The sequence below is a fragment of the Cephus cinctus genome, unplaced genomic scaffold (assembly GCF_000341935.2).
Source record: "Cephus cinctus unplaced genomic scaffold, Ccin1 Ccin1_scaffold1137, whole genome shotgun sequence".
Lineage (NCBI taxonomy): Eukaryota > Metazoa > Arthropoda > Insecta > Hymenoptera > Cephidae > Cephus > Cephus cinctus.
In genome coordinates, this window is record NW_014333638.1 from 96,407 (window position 1) to 113,598 (window position 17,192).

Here is a 17,192-nt window from a genome sequence, read left to right on the forward strand (position 1 = left end):
AGAAACTTTCGTGATCTTATTGTTAATCAGTACCAGGAAAGAGTAAAGCTTGCCTAATATCCCATATAGTGGAGAAGCATATCGAAGGCCAGTTTCCGACCCTGACCGTGACTACCATAAAACTAGGTCAGGTACACTACCATTGCATTAATACCTATGCCGACCGTGATCGTAGCATACTGAGTAACATTATGATCCTTTTATGATATTTCTACTGAACATGATCATCATATATCATACTTCACAATGTAACTGAAGAACATAGAAGCATTAGTGTACGCAGGGCGCCATTCACTATAGTATCTGCAAGAATCATTCTCAAATAATGGATAGTAAATTACAAATGAATTCTCTGCTTGCACGTGCGGCGATTTCATAAGGAAAAGACGGAGGTAGGTTGGCTTTCTCCAAAGCCACTTAACCCGGTCCAGTGACATCCATCCATAGACTTGTCACGCCTGCGACATCTAGGATTGCGTGGAAAAAATAGTAAATTTCTGAAAAAGAACGTTTGCATCTAATTGCATCTTATTGGCGAATGGCTTCCCTTGTTACTGCATACGTATAGTAACATATAGCTTTACACGAATCCGCACAGTATACATCTATTCCAGAGTGTAACAACGTTCTATCGAGTCTGGATAAGAGTTATTACTCGTTAAAAGGTTATAAGGTTAGATTGCTCCTCACGTTTCCTTTTTCACCTTATCCTCTAGTTTTTCCGTTTCTCTCTCCATTATTTTCATCCACTGTAGACTCTACGCCTCCTCGGCTGGAAATAATAGACGACGTCAACAAGCACGATTGCTGTGTTTTATTTCCAACGGAAAATTGAGACGCTTACTGTTTCATGTAGAGTAAACGGCGCCTGTTTTGTACACTGTGAGAGTTTATAGGAATGTGCTATATTTCGGTGCTTCGAATGACAATCGGGTGATGTTATCTGTGCACTATTAATCAGAATGCAAAAACGTCCTGACTTTTCTAGGACAGTCACCACTCTTTTTACAACTACTCTCGGCTTCGTTCTGTCCTTATTTTTCTCATGAGAAAAGTAAAAACGCTGTGGCCTCATTTTACTAGAGAACCTCTTCCTACCACCTTACGAGGACTAATAAATGAGTTAGGCAAATTAATTGCACACACGTTCATGCTAAATATTATCATATACGAAATTACACTGCCTGGATATTTTTATGTTTTACTTTTATTCCAAGTAGTTAGAGAGGAGAGAACATTTACTGATAGCTTATATTAGAAGTGCTTTGAGCTTATGTAAATATTGATAAAAAAATAAAAGATGCTTACTGCACTTGTAGAAGAGTAAGGAAGAAAAATGAAAAATTTAGTTACAAGTGACCAATAATCTTCGACACTCGAGAAATTTTCTACAAATATTAACAGAGTGCGATAATCACTTCCGGTACTGATCGCGTAAATCGAAGGACAAAAGATTTCCCCCTCGATAGTATCTGTCAAGTGGAAAAATATAAAGATTAAAAACTTAATTTTTTTTTTAATCGGTGCGATCTTTTTTTTATAATAAGGGATAATACAATTCACAGCAAACCAAATAACAAATAGGGACTGTGGGTATTTACAGGCTTGAAGAATTTTAATGTGGAACACACAAAAAAATATCGTCACGAGATCCCATTTCGTACCATCTTAATGAAAATAAATTACGAATACGTATTTTGAGTTTATGATACGTACACACACTCATACTTACAGACACACTTTCACATATATATATATTTTTATAAGTCTATCATCTTATCTATTTATATATATATAAATATATATTTATATAAATTAATTTAAATAGAAATTTTAGAGATTTCTTATATACGCAGTATATATCGTCAGTTCATCTTTGCTTGAGAATCGGCAATGCCAATTTCACGTAACCACGAAGTGATTGTTTTTCTTTTTTCCTTTTCTATACTGAACTTTTGAGAAAGCCATTACCAGGCGTACCAATGGAGCATCGAGTTGAGATCAATGTGAGTGGTTTGTAATCTTTTCGATCTACTCGGCCGTAATGGCACTGATCGCAATGTCATTCTTATATTATGCAATGCGCCGCCATTTGTCCTATAGCGCCTAGTACGCCCTCGCCAATTGTCCGTGAATAAATAAACGTATAAATATTAAAGGCGCTATTCATTCTAATGGATATTGATTTTCATCACGCGCTTCTATCTACATACGCATTTTAAAAAAAAAGCATCTCGTTATCACCGGTTTCCAATTTTCATAAGGATTTTTCTTTTGTCTTTACCGATGTAATCGGTCAGTCCTACTACGAGATATTACCGATTGGTCCTTGAATAAATTATGTTTAATTCTTGCTCAAGGATTATTAATGATTGCAGTATTATAATTCGTGAGAATTTCAACTGCTAACTCCATGATCGCAGGAAGGAAGCGTAATTCATTTACTTGACGTGTTACGAGACTTGCTACGACTCGATTATTCTGTCAGCATTAATTTTACGAGTCTCCGTAAAGCGTGACAGCCGGACAGATTGGATTAACCTCGAAATCGTTGTTAAATATTAAAATTGTAAAATTTGGTTAATCCACTCTCGAAATTCGGAAATTCGTGTATAAACGCCTGGTTGGTTGGGTTCGGCACAGCCGATACCCCAACTGATAACACCTGCAAGTATCCATCGTTTATCTCTTGGTCTTTGGATAACCATAGGACCACCACTGTCTCCCTAAAACAAGAAAGAACATGAATAATAAAATTGTTTTTTTTTTCTTTTTAATGTTACCACGCATGTAGAAAATTATGAGTTTACCTCGCACGAATCGAAACCACCTTTTCTCCATCCAGCACAAATGAAAATATTAGGTATATGCTCGATGTACCCTGCATTCCTGTACATGGCCTCGCATACGGTATTATTAATGACGGGTACAGAAACTTCCTGCATCACCGACGGCAGTGGGCCATCTGAAATTAATGAAAATAAGGTTGAGCTAATCTTTGAGTGCCATTTCGATTGGATAAATTTTCATGGACTGAATATAAAGTGTAGCTACGTGCGAGTGCATCTCTACACCAAATCATGTTTGATGCCTCTATGAAAAATTTGTCCAACCGATAATGCTCTAAACCAATAATCCTTGTGATACATAGTGCTAAATGATAAAGCTTTATCATTCTTATATACAATATAGTAATATTAATCACCTTCGTATAATCTTCCCCATCCAGTGACGTAAGCTGTCAGTCCTACGTAATTATCATCATCATCAGGTAAACATATAGGAAGTGCGTTTGGTTGGAATGGCTCAAGTGGTTCGTAGAATCGTAAAAGGGCTAAATCGTATTCAAATGTTCGCGCGTCAAATTGCGGATGACTAGCAACTATTTGAACTCTTCTTTCTTGATAACCATATGGTTCGTCCTCATTTGCGAGGTCGTGCTCGCCAATTCTCAATAGAAGATCACTTGGTGGTACACTGTAATATTAATAATTTTGTATTATTTTATGAGTGTAAAAACTGTGCACGTAGGACATAAAAAAAAGTAGTTTAAAAAAAATTGGTTGGAATGAATACAACCAAAAATTTATATAAACTTACTTTTCAACACAGTGGGCAGCTGTGATTGCCCAATTTTGATTAAGAAGAGCAGCACCACATTTGTGCAGATAGGTAGACGTTCGCCATTGTCTTAAAGATATCTAAAAATGCAATACAGGCATTACTTTCGTATACTATTGAGAATTATGAATATGTCAAATTAACAAGATGCGATTATTAGTCACAAAATTATCACAACTATAATCAACTATGATAGTTTAATAAAATTGTGATCAATTCTAATTCAAGTGTATCGATTGGATTAAGAAATAATAATAACTGTGTTGACTATCACAGCGTCTAGCGATAAGAAACTGTTTTATGTAATATATTGTAAAAGTTAGCAGACAATAGCTATTTAAATCGATGGTGATCGTCATTTTTATATCTACCTGCCAGGGCCATTTTCCAAATGAGCTTCTTTCCCCACCGACGATCCTCGATTCCGGAAATAATCGTCTTCCACAAACTGCAAGGATAAAAATCGTCGAATTTATACTCTTTACGATATTCAGATTCGCTAGTGCCGCCATGTTGGTCTAACACTATGTATATAGATATATACAGATAAGTTAAACTCATTCGATTGGCTAGACCGGATGAACCGGTAGAATAGCGCATGACTTTTTTTTATCTTAATACATACCAAATCGTTAATTAATTTTACTCAGTGTTTTATCAATTGCATATGTGTCTGTTGACTGAAAAAAGACAATTATTACAGTCTTGAGTAGTCTATTGAGATATTAACAGTGATGATATCATCGGTTAAACTTTTGTTGATAAAAGAAATCGCTGATACGTTACGAGTGATGACAATTACTTATTAAAATCAATAGAAAAATATTATACATATAGGGTTATCAATTGTCGTGAAAAATACAATTAATATGAACGTATTTCTTTAACGATGCAGTTAACTATGATTGACTGCCTTTGATTAATTATGTATTTATAGGATGCGTATATTTATGTGTTCGCAAAAACTGAAAGGAGGCAACATATATGAATTATTTGTGTTTTTGATTGGCAAATTTGTCTATGGTTATCAAATGCGATTTAGTGCAAAGTTGTATTCGCATGGGGCTATGTCTTATACTCGGTGCAAGAAAATTCTACCAATCAAAAATGCTAGGATATTTACTCTACAGATTCCAGTAGAATTGTATGCCACGTAGATTCCTGCTTTATCAACGGTAAACGTATTCCTCTTTTACCCTGTGAGACAAATTCTATGGAAAGCGTGGCGAATAACATTGTGGTTATTCAAGGGGTTGTTACCTTGCTTGTAGTCGGACATATTGAGAGTTTCCATGGGTACTGGAAGATCCGTAGACATGGTAACTGTTGCGATAGGAGACAGCATAGCAGGAATAGTCGGTCTTGTTGTAATCCGCTCTGTTGTAGCGCTTTCCGTCGTCGTCGTCGTCGGCTTAACTGCAGATTCAAGTTAAACTTGAATTTATAAGGTAGTTAAAGTGCACCATTAAAACTGTACTTGGTAAAAGCAACTTGCGTCTATGCTAAGTAGATTAAATTCTATCTATGCAATAGTATTTCTATATTACATATAATGTACGAGTTTTGTATATGGAACAAAGTTTCTTACTCGTTGTTACTGGCTTTTTTGGTGGTTTCGTTACTGGTATTATTGTCAATTTATCATCTTCATTTGGTTTTCCAGGAGATGGAGACTGAATCATTATCCAACCATCTGGTGTAGTTATCGGTGTCCATTCCGTCTCTGCTGCTTCTGGAAATACCGTAATTCGTTAAGTGGAACTGGGTGAGCGTAGATGAAGTCAAATAGAATAGCAAAACTGATAAACCGGCATAAAACAGGTTGAGATCATTAATGGAGAAATCTGACTTATTCGATTTTCAAGATGATGGCTTGGAAAAAGATTTGGAAAACGATGATTATATATGAGGCGAGAAGAAGATGAATATCGTCGGTGAGAAAACAGTTATTGCTGTTTGGTATCTTTTCTGTCAACCTCTACAGGAACTCAAAAGAAGCGTAATCTCTGATAAATTAGTCGGATCAAGTATTAAGATAATATTTGTAAAAGATTTATATACAGATTAATTTTCAATTAATTATTATCTTATACGTGGCAGATATTGAAATAATGGGTTAACCTAGGTCTCTTTGGTCTCACTCTCATTAATGACGATATTTTGTCACTCAGGAGAATAATTAAAATTTTGACTATGGTAAAAACTTAATTTTCCTAATATTCATGGCACAACTTACCGTCTGAACTTGAAGTTGAGGATGAAATGTTTGGTACTTTGGTAGCTGTCTCGTCAGAATTTGAAGTCCATGTAACAAGACCTGGTGAATGGGTCGTCTGTAGAATATCATTAGCAGTATCGACTTTGTTAGCTTCCGGTTCTTTGCCAGGAAGTATTTCATTAGTGAGAGTCGATGCATTTAAAGGTGAGAATGTAACTGACGCAGATGAGGACGACAATAATGCAGAAGTGGGAGAAGACATTGTCGAAGTCGTACCCACAGTGTAAACTGGAGGTTTGATAGATGGTTTTGTTGGTTTTCCTGGTTTTTCTGATGGTCTTGGTTTAGTTGATGATGCCGTAGGCTTACTGCTAGAAAGAACAGGTTTAGCTCGCTCCGTAGTGGAAGTCACAGGTCTTGGTGTAATCCTCGTAGTCGTAGGCGCCTTCGTAGGCTTAGCGGATGGTTTGGGTCTTATCGTCTGAGGCTTTATCGTAGTGATAATAGATCTGACTGTAGTAGTAGACTTGGTCGAACTAGTAGTAGTATTATTACGTACAGGAAGTGTCGGTTTCTTTGTAGGTTTATAACCACCGAACGGAATATCCTCCTCAGTAGCAGCTGGTGGCTTTGGCCCAACAGTAGACAAATTACTTTCAGTACTTGTTGCAGGAGTTTCACTACCCTGCACCACCTTCGACGTTGAAGATATAGGGGGCGCAGTAGTATAATTAGGTCTAATGAACCCAGTGGTCAAGGGCCTTATTGTAGTAGTCGTCCTCCTCGTGGGAATTGGTCTTCTTGTAGTAACAACAGGTGGTTTCTTATGAGTAGTTTGATCTGGTCTCTTAGTAGTAGCTAGATTAGGTCTACTAGTAGTCGAATTCCTGGGTGGGAATCTCGTTCCAGGAGTAGTTTTCTGTGTAGTAGATGCAGAAGGTCTACTCGTTGTCACTTGGACGGGCTTGTACGTCGTGGGTTTGACATTGTTCGTAGAAACCAGAGAAGGAATCTTGGTCACATGCTGATCATTAATAGGTTTTTGAGAAATGGGAGGTCTGGGTCTGGTTGGTCTACCAGTGGTGTGGTTGGTCGTGAAAACAGGCCTTTGTGGTCGACCTGACGTAGTCAGAGTTTGTTGAGTTCCAGTAGTAGGTCTAACACTAGGTCTTGTTGTAGGCTTTGCTGACGGTATGGATGTAGGTCTCACTGAGGGTCTATCTGGAGATACATTCTGTACAGTTTGAAACGTGGACAGGCCCACAGTTTCTGTAGTGGGATCAGGAACATTGGGCCTGTTTGTAACCACCTTCTGTGGGTTCTGAGTAGTTCCTGGTTGATTAGCAGAGCTACTCAATACACTGTCTGTGCTAGAAATGAGGACTGGCTTCTTTTCTGGTTTAGGCCTAGGCTTAGGGAAGTATCCAGGTATATTATTGCTCTCGATGGAAGTTAGATTTGTGACATGGGGCCTACTGGGGCCCTCTTCGATAGTATTATCTTGAGGATATAGGTCAAGCTCATCATTAATCTTACAGCAGCTTCCAAAGTAGAAACGGTCGATGCATGTACCCAAGTGTGTGCCATTTGCCTTGACACAAGTGAAGGCAAACATACATACACCTGTCTCACCGGTCCTACGCGATACACACGGCAAGTGCCTGATGTTCCTTCCTATTCCTGGAAAAATAAAACAGAAAGAATATACAGATTTTTATAATGATATTAATAAACATCAAAGAATGTTAGATAAGTATATACAGACTAGCGGGAATGTTAAGAACACTGCATTTTCTTGAGAATTCATGAAGTCAAGAAGAAGGATAACCAGAGGAGATTCTCATCTTTTTCTCTTATTATGTTATCAAGCAACAGCACAGCGAACGGACCTAACTGTGCATTTCCGCGCAGTTCACATTCCGCCCCGTTCTTTTAATCGCTTATTAAGGAGGAATTCTCGTTTGACGCATAAGAAAATCGATTTTTTTATTATATTTTGTTAAAATATAAACACTTGAAAACGTGTATTTACATTTTTAGGTTGAAATTCGAAAAATAAGGAAATTGCAAGTAGTTTACGGTTTTACACCACCAGTTGAAATCAGACCATGCGCACCAACTGTCACCGCTTAGATTATCACGGATAACAAAAGTGGAGTAGCGGTTGGAATTCCTGCTATCTATAGATACTTTCAGTGTCTCGAATAAGAGGAAGGAATCCTTTATGCGCAAAGAATAGCAAATTAGTCTTTGACAGCTCTAAGTATTCTTAATCATTTCGTAGACTAAATGTCAAACATTAAACGCGTTTTACTCGAAACAGCATTTTTGAACCACGTTGGCCAGGTACCTCAAAAATGAATGATTCGATCGACTCTAATTATTGCACGTATATAAAGTACATGTGCTTCTATTACGGAGACCGGGATGTTTGACTTATCTCAAGTAAGTTTTTTCAATAACAAAAATTTGCTACAAATCTCGATGCGAAATCTGATAGTTTTTTTCAACTAAAAGCTGCTATTTCTTCAACCAATTGCTTAGATTCCGATTCCCATAATAGCGACGTTCCTGAGCAATAAAAGCGTCCGTTTTTTGTTTCACAGCACCACAAGTGAAGTTATAACGCCAGCGCACCAACAATATCATTGTCCAACACGAGATACGCAGCGACTGATAATTCAGAAAATCTGAATTTAGGTAGTGCGAAAAAATTCATGTAAAATCTTAGAAGTTTAGCACAAACTACTCTAAAATTCGAAAGTGATTGGGCAAATCCTTTTCGTATAAAAACTCCTGAAAATCCCGCATTTTTACTGCTTCAGATGAAAGTTCTATAATACGCATTACGCTTTTTACAAATTATTGATTTACGGTATTTTAAGATTAGACTTATCGTACTGAGAGATAAATTTTAAAACCATTGGAGCGATTACTTAAAATTTATAAAGAATAATAATAATGCCTCATTACTAAAAATCCATTATCACAGTGACAATACTACAATTCTAATCCCAATTAATACATAGTAACTTTTTTATGTTGGATAATGTAAGATATATGGTATATTATATTACTGTAGATCGATTGCATATTATAAAAAATATGTCAAATATTTTCTCTCTTTCTTACACACACACGCATGTATTCAGCAGTATATTAAGCGAACTGTGTATAACTTATTGAGAAAACGTTAGGATGAAATCGAAAATGGAAATACATACATAATCAGTAAGAACACTCTAAGATGTCACCATCCTTCCTATATGATTTTTTTTCTGTATATATTACATATTCTATATTTTATTTGTTTAGGGCCATTCATATGAAATGCTCCGTATCTCCGCATTGCCGAAGAGCGAATCGATGTCAGTCAAGCCGAAGCATCGCGGTACCGTTATGTCTCAATGTATGAGCCTATAGGCCAACTATAGTTGGCTGACTTTAAAGTGGGTCACAGTCATAGCCTAATGTAAGAGCTTGACTTCTTCTTAGGCGTTTTATAATACCAGTCAGGCCTATGGTTGTTTCATTCCTTTCATTCTTTTCGCTCTTTTACCCTGAAGGATAAAAAAGGGCACATTCCATAACGTCAGGCACCATGACGATTTATATACCTGACCCAAGTTGCGGCAGGTACCTGCACTGTACATACGCAGACCCCTGTAAATGTTCCTTTGAATAACTTTAAGTGTCGAAAATCTGTTTGAATCATTTTTAGAAAAGAGAAAAATCTTTCTGATCTTACTGAGATTGCATACAAGTAATATACGTATATAGTAGGATATATTTATAAAGATAATCGATTATAATTATTGATGATAATTAAGGGATTAAAAAGCATAATTTTTTCAGAGCAAATAGGTATTTATATGGGTACTTTGAAAATGTGAATATTTTTTCTTTGGAATGACCTTTTGTATCTACTTTTTCTAATTTGTTAGCAATTTTTGTATTATTGATCCTTGGACAATGACACTTTCTGGAATGATTTCCAAAGAAGGTTATATTACGTATTCTCTCACGCTTTTACAGTTCTCTGATGTAATCTTTACCGCAAGGTAACGTTCTATCCACGGTCAATGTCTTTTCTCGACATTTGCAGCCTTTACAAGGCAAACACCTGTAGTAGACTAAAATGAAAAATATGGCTCGCTTCCCCCCTCTCATCCCTCTTATTCTTTACTTTTATAAATAATATCGGGCTCCATATTAAAAACACTAAGCGCCAACTTTACGCAGACGACTTAGAAATATACGTTATTACCCTTCAATGAGTAGTCTAGACAAATCTGTAAACGCTATCAATGAGGATGTATATCGTATTAGTTTTTGAAGAAAAGATAACTTCTGCTTGCTGAAACTGCAGAAGGTTCAAGTAATTATCTTAGGCCCCAAATGATACATAAATGCCCTGAACCCGAATCGACTCTCCTGCCTTGGGGATGGAATCGTTAAAATACCTATATTCGCTAATGCTCACAAATTTGATACAATTCTCGATTCGAAACTCACATAGATTATGTCTGCTCCAAAGTAAATTCCACTTCATATCAACTAATCTACTTCCGACAATAGATCGACTTCATCACTCGGAAATATCTAGCACAATATCTCATGAATTTCGCAGATAGACTACTGCCTCCTAGTTGTCACCTTCGACATCGGTTCTACACGAAACTTGTAGCTTCAGAGTCTAATCAATCGATGCATAAGTTGCATATGTATCTTATCGATTGCATTAATCGATGCAACCGATGCATATGCAGCCCCTAGGGAAGAAGATGTAATTCCAGCCCGCTGAAGTTTGGGCTCAAATTAGCTGATCGACGTAATTAGTTTATTTTACTCGTTACCTTCAAGGACGCTATCCATGGACGACCCAAGTATCTGAGAGACCTTCTCACTGTTTTTAGTCTCGTAAAGACACCAGGTCAATCAGATCATGCAACAACAGGCACCTTACACCTCTGGCTTCAACAAACGTAGAACAAGCAGTATTTTCCATTCTGACTGCTACACTCTGGAATTCTCTTCCTCAAACTATTATCGACTCACCCTCGATCTCTATGTCCACAAGGGCTCTACTCACTTACTTATTCAACGATGGAAGCACAACTCTGCCTGCACGTCTTTGAAAGTCTTGACGAAATAAACTAACACTGCAATCAATACAATTATAAAGGCAGAATCTAATGCTGAACAGCTACCTGCCTAATGCCTTGCACGTTGATTTATCCTGCTGTAGTAAATAAAATTTGGCGCAGCTGTATATATATATATATATATATATAGGATAGTTACTGAATCACATATATAATCATATGATGTGTACGAGGATAAATGTTTGAGGGTATAAACATCTCAGGAGGATTTTGGGTGTCGATGAGCAGCGAGGAAAAGGACGATTGTCGAGGAATGGCAGTCCATATAGTTGAACACTAACGAAGATTGTAATAAAAAGCAAATAATATAAAAATTACGTGTATTTCATCTAGTTGCTTTTGAATCCTCACAGAATTCATTCTAACCTACATTACAACTTAGCATGTTCTATCTGTAACACAATACTGCTAAGATTTTTGAATTTGTTTAAATTTAAATAATAGTCTTTATATCAGTCTACCTACCTATTTCAGGCAATATAATGTGGAAATTGTGATCTGTTTATTGTCTAATGAATCCAGTGCTTTTGAATAAAGCAAACCAAAAGGCGTGACCCAATTTTAAGTCAGTAGGTCAAACTCATAGTGTAACCACAGCCAAAATAAAAAAAAAAGCAAATATGTATAGTAAAGCCTATAGATCTCACTAGAATGTGTGTTGCCGGAAGTGCCGCATGAGTCACGAAGAAAGAAGAAAGTAGTGACGTGAGAATTTCATTCGTGACTGATTCTAATAGCGTATTGAATATAATCTGTAAAATCATGAGTCTTTAGCTGATAGTCACAAAAAAAAGTAAAAATAAATCTGTCCGCATGAATTTTATCCAACACAGTTAATATGGAAAAACAGGATAATAATGAGTCGCATCAATGACCGGCTATGACCTACTTCTATAGAAAACTGACCAGTCCGCCCACGTTCCGTTCGGGAGACGATCCAAGGTAGGGTCAATGTCGTTACGTGATACGTATATATCCACACACGGTTGATCATATATGTATATCCTTAGCAGAGGTATTTGCGTACCAGGAGCGAGGGAACAAAGCTCCGTTACTCAGCTGATACATGAGGAAAAGTCCAAGAATCATGGAAGCAAAAGAGGCCAGTCGGTTAAATTCGCTGACTAATAAAACCACTATTTTCCAGATGGCTAAAGTCAAAATTCGGGAGACATAACATAACGGTAGTGGTTTTGCAAGCTTGCGGGTGCGGCTGCCCGTTCGATTCAAGAAATTCACGTCAGTCACGTTCCACGCTTACATACTATAGTATATCTAATATAATGCGATTAGCACGTAGGCCATATCCAAGATGGAATAATGTATTCCTGGTATCGACTACCTACATCCGGACTGACTGACCTAATATCACACAGTCACGTTAGCCTTGACCTTAAAAAAGTTTAGATAAAAAATATATATACCTCCCAGTAGAAATTGTGGTGAGTATATAGGATTAGCAAGAATCCTGTACTCCAAAAGTCCGCATAGTATTCCAGCAGTCACGAGGAGTCTCTCTACGACCTTCATCTGGAACAGGTGAAAAAGAGAGTAGGATGAAAACGATATCGTTCCTGGCTGCTAGTTTCTTGGAAATAATACGTCACAGTTCGCATAGAAGCTTAATTACAGTAAAAGATCCACGTCGAGTCTCACGACTCTTATAGCGTTCTATCTCCATACCATTGAGAACATTCTCACGAGGGTGGCGAACTTGTCCCTTCATCGAGAATTATGATAATTACATGATATACCTTACGAGCTCTTAACACAGTAAGTACCGAGCACCGCACCTTCTGAATTCTCATTCTTTTCATTAACTCCCCTCACTCTTTCTTTTCCTAGCCATTTTTCTCCATCTCACTGTGATATTCACCAAATGCCTCTAGCCACGCGACAGAAAATGACATCGATGCTTTTGTCTTTGAGGAAGTTCTTCATAGAGGTTCGACTTCACGATTTGTGCCTGAGACGGATCCGAGGTCGCTGACCGGTACTGGGCCCGGGAAGAGGATCATTTACCAAGATCAGTTATACTATCTACCAGTAAGTACGTACATTGAACCAACCACGAATCACCGGATGTCTACGAACGAGAATGCTGACTCTCGGTTGCTGTTTGTGTCTTGCTTTCAGGTAATCCTCATCCCCAGGGTTATACGTGTAAATTAGCTATTTCCGCTTACGTTTTTTTCCCGTTTTCTTTTTCTTGATATTATTATTGTGCCACGTAGATTCTTGTATCGATAGACAAAATGTTTCATACAAAAATTCTATTCCTTTTCTGCATTTTCTCTACTCTATGTTAAAACAACTCTATCCGTTACTAATGTTAAAGCTAGGTACCTGGTTAACTATGTAGTAGTGATATAGAAAAAGTTAGTTACAGTTATTCGGGAGACGAAATTCCGAGTCTATTCAAGTCGCCAAGATCATAGAATGTCACGGAGTATTGCTTGGCATTGCTTCACGCTTTGAATTTAACAATAGCGTTATTTTCTAAGAAAAAACAGTGCTCTCTTGTTATATACCGATTTGAACATTGCTATTTCTAAAGTATTTCACTCCTGTACAATTTAATGCGCGGATCGTAATAGAAGCTCTGCTAAGAAGATACATTAATTGATGGAAAAATTAAGAATTAAAAATCTAGGTACTTTAATAACAATTATCATTATTGTTAAAAACTGTTGCGCCTCACAATAAAATAGTACTCTTGCTAATGATTTTAAAGAATTCTTAGCAAGGGAAAAGTTTCTTTTACGTACTGCACGACTTCCTGATATTTCACCTAAGAAAATCAACGTAACCTTGCTCATAAAATTACTTTAATTCCATATTTCCTTGAGTACGGCGAAATATACGACTCGTGGAAATACGTAATTGTTTAATTAGATTAATAAACCACCCTAAGTCTTATGATAATTCTAATAGTTTCTGTACTCACAGTTACCCACCCAGGAATGACACATGGTCTTATTAATAATATTACAATTAATTGATTATTCATTAAGCAACAGGATCAAAGTGACTATTCTTGCCTATGAAACAAAGTTTTATCGTTACTAATAGTTCAAGAATTTCGTAACGGGTTAACTCTGTATAACTTATAACATCAAACTTTCTTAGTTACCTACTTATAGATTGCTAATATGAGAACTTGAATATCCTAGATATTATAACCATAGACGTATAGTATACATGTATAGTATACATAGTCAATTGAATTTTCACGAGGAAGAACTAAAATTCTTTTGTTATTCCAGTAACGTCTTCCTGTACTGTGCGTTAAGTACGTGTTACGAAGACCAGAAAGGTTCGTTCCTACGTAACGAACTGATGATGTCGTATGGATTTGTGAAAGTCGAATCCACACGAAGAAATGTACCGCTATCCGCGAACGACATACGGGTTACTTTAGTAACCAGAGGAGCAATGTACACCAAAAGATATGTAGGTAGGTAGGTAGGCAGATATTCGTAAGCACGTTCTGTTGGTATTTAAAGTAATATTGACGTACGACGAAAAATATATCTTCGTAAATAGGGCAACGAGAAAAGCGGGAAATTTAAAGGATGTCGACAGCAGCAATGCATCCGAGTGACTATCCCACTCTAGTTCTTCAATGTACGTAGAACTGAGCTATAAAGAATGAAGAATCCATGAAAGAAAGGATGAACGATCCTTGGCACTTGACCTTGAGAAAGAATTATTCAAAAGAGAAGATTCTTACCTCGATCTTCTCGTCGATTGGATCCTTCGAGGATGACAATGATAAATTAATATAGATCAATCAGATTCCTCTGCACTGCATCATTCCATCTATCACGCAACAACGTCTCTCGTGCTTCACACACGAATAAAACACTCGCGAATCTATACCGATTTCATTAATAAAATATTTTAATCTTGCTATTATTATTATTATTATTACTGATCTCCCTCAATCCTCAAGTATCGTCACGTTTTTTCTTTATATTCACGTTATTTCCACTCTCAATTATTGGCACTCGGTAACGTTAATCCTTTTGGTGTCTTTAACGAATTAAAGAATTTATAAGAAAATGTGTATAAGCGCTCAAATCGTAATGAAAATTACGATGAAATAATTAACGAGAGATCTTAATTGTTGTCGCAGGAAAACGTACTTGTTCGTCCACCAAATGTAACTCTCGTACGACTGACTTCTCGATCCTTAACGACGTCTTCCTGCGGATCAGGTCGAGGAGAGTCACCACCTTCTGGATAGCCGTCGTAGCGTACAGTCCTCGCGACCGCCGTACGCTCCTTTCCACTCTATTCTAGTCCAGCAGCATGCACGAATCCTATCGCATCGTGTCGCATCGCATCCCCGTAAACCCCTCTAGGTATAAGATGCTAAACTGGCTATAGACTACCTGGGAATTGTATAGGAGTTCGCATAGTTTAACAAACTGCTGGTAGTATAGTGAGTTCTTCGAGGTGAGGTGGTGGCAATGACCGTTCTCTTGGTTCCCCTTCTTCGGCTCGAAACTCGTGCCGTTGTCGCCACAGGTCGAACCTGCTGTTCCACCAGTGTATCTTTACTTCTTTCCAGACATCAAGGTACTTTGCGGCCTCCGCTTCGTCCTTATTTCATTCACTAAGAATAACCGCTATTGGAAGGGATGATGCTTCGTATGAAGCAATCTTGATACATTGACTTTTGAGGGTTTCATTGTGTCCTGGAACAGACATATTATTTTCGTATTAGTTTCGCTTCAGTGACTAAATTGGTTTTTAATGATTTATCAGGATTTACAAGAAAATTTGAGAAATTTTATGGAAGACGTGATAACTTCTTGAAAGGCATCTTGAACTGATTTTGGATTTTTTAATATTGCTTTTGATTATAGGATCAGTTACGCTTTTTACTTATAGATCGGATATACTGATGTGTTGAGTAATCGATTATTTAATGTAATATACATGAAACCGTATTATCGATTCGAATTTCATTTAGTAGATAATATTCGGTCAGTTGCCGATTTCACCCGATATCTAATGTAAAGTGTGTGCAATGCAGTGTATCGACTGCAGGTAAACGGTGCATAAGGGATATCAATACCCAATGCATTCTCTGTATCAGAAGAGCTCAGTGAAGATACACTACCAGGAAGATGCAATTTACGTAAAATTCATTTAATTGGCTTATTTTTCGCGACCTTTTTTGCGACCGAATTTAATAAATAATCAAATTTGGAATATCAGTCATAGAGATACCTCTTGATTCTATTTAACACTTAAAAGTCAAGCTTACCCACGCACGTGAAAAATGTGTTGTTGCTGTTACCAAAGCGGTGATTAGTATTTGGACAGCAATAAGCTTTAGTAGCAACGAGAGAATTCTAGGAAGATTTGCGAAGATTTAACAGAATTATTGTCATTGCTGATTCTATTTATTATTGTCTCAATACATTTATTATTGTCCATGTATCGATAAAAATTCCGTATATTAATTTACATAACTTTAATATAATTCTAAATTAATGTTAAATATTCATACCCCTTTTACGAATCTACATATAATAACCTATAAGATCAATATATGAATACATAATTATAGATCTATCAAGGGACAGCCATTCTTTCCTGTTTCACAAGCAATTAGTTCTCAATTAAAAAAGTGTTGCCTCACACCACCAGCACTCACCCCGTGTCTGAAGTGCTGGACAAACTTAATGAGCCTGCCTGCCTACACAACAGACAACACAGATGATAACGCTTCACATATGTTGTCCAGTAAAGCAACCAGAACGTACACGATTAAATTCCAATGTCGTAGAAGACAAAAAAAAATCATAAAACCCTTTAAACATATAAAGTTCGCATCAACGACAACAACGTATTTATAGAAAATTGTATTATAAATAGTTTAACTCTTATAATCCTTTGCCGCAAGTATGATTGTATCATCAGTCTATTTGCATTTCCTGATTCTGCTTGTGACATAATAAAAAAAAAGTCAATTCTCATTATCTTCAAAGAGATATTAAAAGTGCATATAACGACGCGAATAAGCAAGCGCTCCCGCAAACTAGGTTGTTTTCAGAAACTCATAAATTAAATCCTGATAACATAAGAGGAGCTCATCTTTATGATGAGTATCATAAAGATGAGTCAAAGAGTCACTCTCTAGATGTAACATAACATATGTACATACATCAATA

At 36.9% G+C, this 17,192-nt stretch overlaps 1 protein-coding gene across 2 annotated transcripts; it reads right to left on the minus strand.

The window, feature by feature from the left end:
- Positions 1 to 1,490: 1,490 nt before the first annotated feature.
- On the minus strand, positions 1,491 to 15,328 carry LOC107272222 (serine proteinase stubble). 2 transcript variants are annotated; one of them, XM_015749154.2, is made up of 10 exons: positions 15,153 to 15,328; positions 12,429 to 12,534; positions 5,858 to 7,519; positions 5,210 to 5,353; positions 4,882 to 5,037; positions 3,993 to 4,069; positions 3,601 to 3,701; positions 3,206 to 3,477; positions 2,811 to 2,965; positions 1,491 to 2,726 (listed from the first exon to the last, which is right to left on the minus strand). In XM_015749154.2, the coding sequence occupies exons 2-10, from the start codon at positions 12,532 to 12,534 to the stop codon at positions 2,562 to 2,564; spliced, it is 2,838 nt and encodes a 945-aa protein (XP_015604640.1). In that variant the 5' UTR covers positions 15,153 to 15,328; the 3' UTR covers positions 1,491 to 2,561. The 2 variants fall into 2 exon arrangements, with proteins under 2 accessions (XP_015604640.1, XP_015604639.1); XM_015749153.2 differs by having other exon boundaries at positions 14,738 to 15,328.
- Positions 15,329 to 17,192: the final 1,864 nt, after the last annotated feature.

Coding starts and splice junctions, on each gene's coding strand:
- LOC107272222 (XM_015749154.2), bottom strand. CDS start 12,534: ATGAAGGTCGTAGAGAGACTCCTCGTGACTGCTGGAATACTATGCGGA. Junction 5,354..5,857: donor CTCAACTTCAAGTTCAGACG/GTAAGTTGTGCC, acceptor CGGTATTTCCAG/AAGCAGCAGAGACGGAATGG. Junction 5,038..5,209: donor AAAAAAGCCAGTAACAACGA/GTAAGAAACTTT, acceptor TTGAATCTGCAG/TTAAGCCGACGACGACGACG.